At 45.5% G+C, this 7,500-nt stretch overlaps 1 protein-coding gene across 1 annotated transcript in view; it reads left to right on the top strand.

Annotated features, from left to right (window-relative positions):
- LOC143285404 (CD109 antigen-like) overlaps positions 1-7,500 on the top strand; it is an 89,522-nt gene that overhangs the window by 77,672 nt on the left and 4,350 nt on the right. The window contains exons 32-33 of the mRNA XM_076592652.1: positions 1,666-1,734; positions 2,957-3,102. Of these exons, the coding sequence (XP_076448767.1) occupies positions 1,666-1,734; positions 2,957-3,102 (215 nt within the window). The remainder of the gene's footprint in view (positions 1-1,665; positions 1,735-2,956; positions 3,103-7,500) is intronic.

The following is a 7,500-nucleotide window of genomic DNA, read 5'->3' as shown; positions in this document are numbered from 1 at the left end:
CACTGTACTTGACTGCACTACATTATACTACACTACACTTCACTGCACTGCACTGCACAACACTACGCTACACTATACACTACACACTATGTTTCACTGCACTTCACTACACTGCATTGTGCTACACTACGTTGCACTGAACTGCATTACATTACACTACATTGCACTACATCACACAACATTGCACTGAACTGCATTACATAACACTACATTGCACTACATCACACAACATTGCACTGAACTGCATTACATTACACGACATTGCACTACATCACACAACATTGCACTGCACTGCATTACACTAAACTGCGCTACATCACACAACATTGCGCTGAACTGCATTACATTACACTACATTGCACTACATCACACAACATTGCACTGAACTGCATTACATTACACTACATTGCACTACATCACACAACATTGCACTGAACTGCATTACATTACACTACATTGCACTACATCACACAACATTGCACCGAACTGCATTACATTACACTACATTGCACTACATCACACAACATTGCACTGAACTGCATTACATTACACTACATTGCACTACATCACACAACATTGCACTGAACTGCATTACATTACACTACATTGCACTACATCACACAACATTGCACTGAACTGCATTACACTACATTTTCCCAATATAGCACAGTGCAGCACAGTACAGACTGCAATGCAGTCCAATACAACACAGAGCAGTACAATACAATGCAATGCAATGCAGTACAGCACAACACAATGCAGCACAACACAGTGCAATACAACACAGCACAACATTGTACAATACAGCACAGCACAGTAATACAGTACAACACAGTACAATGCAATACAGCACAGCACAGTGCAGTACAATACAATACAGACCAGTACAACACAGTACAATACAATACAGCACAGCACAGTGCAGTACAATACAATACAGAACAGTACAACACAGTACAATACAATACAGCACAACACAGCACAGCACAGCACAGTACAACACAGTACAATAAAGTACAACAATATCATAGCACAGTACAAGACAATAGCAGCATATCAAAGTACAGTATATCACAGAACGCTACAGTACGGTCCAGAGCAGCGCAGTGTCCAATGGGGGTGTTGATGTTTCAGTTTCAGTTTCAGTTGCTCAAGGAGGCGTCACTGCGTTCGGACAAACCATATACGCTACACCACATCTGCCAAGCAGATGCCTGACCAGCAGCGTAACCCAACGCGCTTAGTCAGGCCTTGAGAAAAAAAAAAAAAAAAAAAAAAAAAAAAAAAACGGGGGAATAAATAATAGATAAGCTTACATAAATAAATAAATAAATGAATAATAATTATAATATAGAAAAAGGTAGTAGTAATAAGAATAGTAATACTAAAAAAAAAATAAATAAATAAAATTTTAAAAAATAAAAAATAAAAAAATAAATAAATAAATAAATTAAAAAAATAAATAAATAAAAAATAATAATAATAAATAAATAAATAAATAAGACAACAATGGTGATAAATAAGCGAATAAATGTAAAACATGAAGACACACATTCACACACACACACACACATGCACAACAGAAATGCACCAAACATGCAGTTTCACAGATATGAAAGCACAGTCAAATGATGTGATGTGATGTTGATGTGTTTGTTTGTACAGCTTCCCAGTGACACCAGCAAGGTGAACGTCTATGTGACAGGCGATGCCAACACCTTGGCTGTGGTGAAGGTAGGACGTTGTGAGAAGTGGTGGGTGGCAGGGGAGGGAGAGGGAAGGGGGGAGGGGCAGAGGGGACGGGGGGAGGGGTGGGGGGGTGTGCGGGGGGGGGGGGGCAGAGGATGTTTAGAGACATGAGGATGGATGAGAGCGCGGTATGGGGCGGCCGGTGGGGTGTGATTTCGTTGTGAACTCCGTTCTACATGTGTGTGTGTTTGTATTTGTGTGTGTGTGTGTGTGTGTGTGTTTGTATTTTGTGTGTGTGTGTGTGTGTGTGTGTCTGTGTCTGTGTCTGTGTGTCTGTGTGTGTGTGGATATATGTGTATGTGTGTGTGTGTGTGTGTGCGTCAGTGTGTCAGTGTGTGTGTATGTATGTATGTGTGTGTGTGTGTGTGTGTGTGTGTGTGTGTGTGTGTGTGTGTGTGTGTGTGTGTGTGTGTGTGTGTGTGTGTCAGTGTGTGTGTATGTATGTATGTGTGTGTGTGTGTGTGTGTGTGTGTGTGTGTGTGTGTGTGTGTGTGTGTGTGTGTGTGTGTTGGTGCCTTACTGAAGCCTGACAGAACGATACAGGAAACAAAAAATAACTAATCAGCATCTACAGGCATCCCTCAATCGGCTTTTCCCGTGGTAAGCAGCAATGCTGTGCCAGTAATGACGCCAGCGGTGTTTGTAAAACAGTCACTGCTTGGTCCTCTGGCGGAGAACGGGCACCAAATTTTAACCATAATTCTTTCGGGGCGCGTTCTCATAGGGTTTTTATATGATAGTCAATCGTGTCCTACTATGACCATCAGAACAGCAGAGGAGGCAACTGCTGTTCCGACTATTTGGGCTAGAATTTGATTATAGTGGAGAGTGTCTTGCCCAAGTTACATCCCCCACTCTCTCGGCCAGGAGGGTTTTAGGACAGTCGGTGTTGGGGTGGTTCCCAAAGGCCAACTTGCCCACAAGGCTGCAGCGCTAAGAGCCAGTGCAATTTTGCCTCCTAGTTTGAGAGTCATAGTCCTTCACAAAAGAGCTGTAAATGATTTCCTATTGACTGGAGAAACCATTGATAATACAGCTCTCACTTTGCTGTTGGCCCAAATGTAAACTTATGTCAATCTTTGATATAAGCCAAGTGTTGGGCCTTAGGGTAGAACTCCGATTTAACGCCTAACTTCCAGGTAAGTCTTGTTTAATCAAGCAGAAAATCTAGAGGAGTACCTGAACAACGATTGCCGTCGTGCTTCAGGTGGTGCTGACGTTCAACACAGCACCGGACACAGCGGAGAAGGCCTTCGGCTACAACAACAACAACAACCACCAGAAGCTGAACGTAGCCACCAGAACCACCATGGAGCGTCCAGGCATCCACAACGTCCAGGCCTGTATCAACCCGTGAGTGATGGCTTCTTACTTTACTTAACTCACTCAGTACGGCCAGTCCTCTCTTCTCCTCTACACAGACCCCTCGGATGTCCAGTGGGTGTCTGAATGACCCAACCTTTAGCTTCCGTCGTCAGAATTGTGGTATTCTTTGTCAACATTCACGTCTTCAGTATAAGAGCCTTCCGCTTGCAATATTCTGATGATGGTAATTGGGGTGAAACGCTGTTAACGTCGTCTCTTTCGCCATTCGTATGGAGAGAGTTAATTTACCTAAGCCCTTTCATGCCCTGCTTTCATGGTGACCTCAGTTTCGATACCCCTCCACTTCCGTGCTTGGGGTGAGTCCTGTCAATGTCGTCAGTGTCGGCAGATTCATGGGGGGTTGTTGTTTGAGGTACGTGGTGGCAGTCTCCACTCTGGGAGGGACGCTCGCTCAGTCTAGCTCCGCGACTAAGCCATTATTGTCGTAGGGTAGGGGGATTAGTAGGTGGTGTCTTAAGTACGTTAAAATAAAACAGGCACCACTGAACACCACCGAAGTGACTCAGCAGCAGTGCAGGGTCTCCTCTGCTGTGTGGCCTCCTGGCGACCTAACATCGATGGTTCCCTGTGGACTGCCGACGCTGGAACTGCGACGGACGAACCCGGGTGTGGTCGTGTATGGGGGAAATCTAAATGAGCGGCGTGTGAGTAATGCCACTGAAACGGTGCAGATGATGGGGCAGCAACAACACACACACACACACACACACACACACACACACACAAATTACCTAGGCCCTTCGCTTCCTGTAGAAAGCATATGCCATCAACGGCGTTTCTCTACTGAACTCGGCTCCGGGCTGTCCTTTCTGCATCCCTCCAGCTGGATGCCATCCTCTCTGCTTCAGTGCCCCACCCCCACCCCCCACCCCCGTCTCCAGCTGTTCTTGGGCCGTCCTCTCTTCCTTCTTCCCTGGGGGTTCCAGGTCAGGGCCTGGCGTGTAGTACTGGGTGGTGATTACTGAAGAGTTAATAAAAAAAAAAGTTAACTCACTCGTGACGGGTTCTTTTCTTCCTCCTCAGTGTCCAGTGTGGCTAATCAATAGTCCAGCATATAGCTCTCTTCTTTTCTTTTCTTTTATCACAACAGATTTCTCTGTGTGAAATTCGGGCTGCTCTCCCCAGGGAGAGCGCGTCGCTACACTACAGCGCCACCCATTTTTTGTATTTTTTCCTGCGTGCAGTTTTAATTATTTTTCCTATCGAAGTGGAGTTTTCGACAGAATTTTGCCAGGAACAACCCCTTTGTTGCCGTGGGTTCTTTTACGTGCGCTAAGTGCACGCTGCACACGGGGCATCGGTTTATCGTCTCATCCGAATGACAAGCGTCCAGACCACCACTCAAGGTCTAGTGGAGGGGGAGAAAATAATCGGCGGCTGAGCCGTGATTCGAACCTTCGCGCTCAGATTCTCTCCGGCGCTCCCTAGGCGGACGCGTTACCTCTAGGCCATCATCTCTCCACCGACACTAACTCTTCGTTAGAAATGTGGCGTTATTTTTTTGTCGTCATTCACTCGTTCTAAGTGAGAACTTTCCCATTAATTTTAACATAAAGGTATCAGTTGAGGTGCAACGCTATGGTTTTGTTTTTTTGTTGTTGTTTGTTGTTGTTGTTGTTGTTGTTTGGGGTTTTGGGGGGGGGGGGGTTTGTTTGTTTGTTTGTTTGTTTGTTTGTGGTGGTTTTTTTGTTGTTGTTGTTTTTTGTTGTTGTTGTTTTTTTTCACCGCTTTCGTCGTTCGTATGGAGATATAGTTATACGTCCCATCAGGTCAATGACTTCACATCCACTGTCACTACCAGGGCTCGGCACAGGAAGGCAGTGGATCCGATCCTTTTCCGTCCGCCGTTCTAACCATCCCCAGGTATCCATAGCTACTTGGGTAGAGAGAAGAAAATCAGAGAAAGGTTATTTACTTACTTACCCACTCTGGCATGCGCATGCCAGACCATCGGCTGCCCAAAAGGCTCTTCTATGGCGAGCTGCAACAAGGGAAGAGATCATACGGAGGTCAGAAGAAGCGCTTCAGAGATACTCTCAAAGTCTCTCTGAAAGCGTTTGATATCAACCCTGACTCCTGGGAGGAATCTGCAGTGGACCGTGACAAATGGCGCGCTGCTGTGCACAAAGGCACCAAGTTGTGCGAGGCCAACAGGACTACTGCAGCTGTTGAGAAGAGGCAGGCCAGAAAGTCACGGGCAAACAAGCTCCCTGACAATGATATGCCTGTCTTTGTCTGCCCCAACTGTCAGCGAACATTTCGTGCGCAGATTGGATTATTCAGCCATCTGCGCACTCACAGATAGATTCATGAGCATCCTCCCCCCCACCCCACCACCACCCTCCCCCCATCCCCCAGCTGGATGACAACGATGGTCATCATCGATCTCGATGGACACACCACCACCTACCCACTCACTCGTTCACTCATTCACTCACCAGCCACCAAGTATAACACCTGAAGAAGTATTGCTATGACTTTATTTTCTTTGATTAGTTATTTTGATTATTTGGACTGACTGAAGTTAACTGAGGAAAGGAATGATTGGCTTACTGGTTGGCTGACTGATAAAGGGACTGTTTGGCTGACTGATCGATAGACTGACTGGCTGACTGATTGGTTGAATGATTGGCTCTCTACTTGGTGGATGACTGACTGTATGTAGTATGTATGTATGACTTGCCTGGCTGAATAATTGATGAACTGATAGACTGGCTGACTGACTGATTGATGAACTGGTTGGCTTACTTAACTTACTTGTCGACGAACCGATATTCTAGCAGAGAGAGGATTGATGAACTGATTGGTTTACCGGTTAACTGGTAGAGAGAGGATTGATGAACTGATTGGCTTACCGGTTAACTGGCAGAGAGAGGATTGATGAACTGATTGGCTTACCGGTTAACTGGCAGAGAGAGGATTGATGAACTGATTGGCTTACCGGTTAACTGGCAGAGAGAGGACTGATGAACTGATTGGCTTACCGGTTAACTGGTAGAGAGAGGATTGATGAACTGATTGGCTGACCGGTTAGCTAGTAGAGAGAGAATTGATGAACTGATTGGCTTACCGGTTAGCTGGTAGAGAGAGGCGTGATGAACTGATTGGCTTACCGGTTAGCTGGTAGAGAGAGGATTGATGAACTGATTGGCTTACCGGTTAAATGGTAGAGAGAGGATTGATGAACTGATTGGCTTACCGGTTAACTGGTAGAGAGAGGATAGATGAACTGTTTGGCTTACCGGTTAACTGGTAGAGAGAGGATAGATGAACTGATTGGCTTACCGGTTAACTGGCAGAGAGAGGATTAATGAACTGACTGGCTTACCGGTTAACTGGCAGAGAGAGGATTGATGAACTGATTGGCTTACCGGTTAACTGGCAGAGAGAGGATTGATGAACTGATTGGCTTACCGGTTAACTGGTAGAGAAGGGATTTGTTAAACTGATTGGCTTACCGGTTAACTGGTAGAGAGAGGATAGATGAACTGATTGGCTTACCGGTTAACTGGTAGAGAGAGGACTGATGAACTGATTGGCTTACCGGTTAACTGGCAGAGAGAGGATTGATGAACTGATTGGCTTACCGGTTAACTGGTAGAGAGAGGATTGATGAACTGATTGGCTTACCGGTTAACTGGTAGAGAGAGGATAGATGAACTGATTGGCTTACCGGTTAACTGTTAGAGAGAGGATTGATGAACTGATTGGCTTACCGGTTAACTGGTAGAGAGAGGATAGATGAACTGATTAGCTTACCGGTTAACTGATTGGCTTACCGGTTAACTGGTAGAGAGAGGATTGATGAACTGATTGGCTTACCGGTTAACTGGTAGAGAGAGGCTTGATGAACTGATTGGCTTACCGGTTACCTGGTAGAGAGAGGCTTGATGAACTGATTGGCTTACCGGTTAACTGGTAGAGAGAGGATTGATGAACTGATTGGCTTACCGGTTAACTGGCAGAGAGAGGATTGATGAACTGATTGGGTTACCGGTTAACCAGTAGAGAGAGGATTGATGAACTGATTGGCTTACCGGTTAACTGGTAGAGAGAGGACTGATGAACTGATTGGCTTACCAGTTAACTGGTAGAGAGAGGATTGATGAACTGATTGGCTTACCGGTTAACTGGTAGAGAGAGGATTGATGAACTGATTGGCTTACCGGTTAACTGGTAGAGAGAGGATTGATGAACTGATTGGCTTACCGGTTAACTGTTAGAGAGAGGATTGATGAACTGATTGGCTTACCGGTTAACTGGTAGAGAGAGGATAGATGAACTGATTAGCTTACCGGTTAACTGATTGGCTTACCGGTTAACTGGTAGAGAGAGGATTGATGAACTGATTGGCTTACCGGTTAA

Source organism: Babylonia areolata, chromosome 9 (assembly GCF_041734735.1).
Source record: "Babylonia areolata isolate BAREFJ2019XMU chromosome 9, ASM4173473v1, whole genome shotgun sequence".
Classification (NCBI taxonomy): Eukaryota; Metazoa; Mollusca; class Gastropoda; order Neogastropoda; family Buccinidae; genus Babylonia; species Babylonia areolata.
This window is presented reverse-complemented; position numbering and strand designations above follow the sequence as displayed.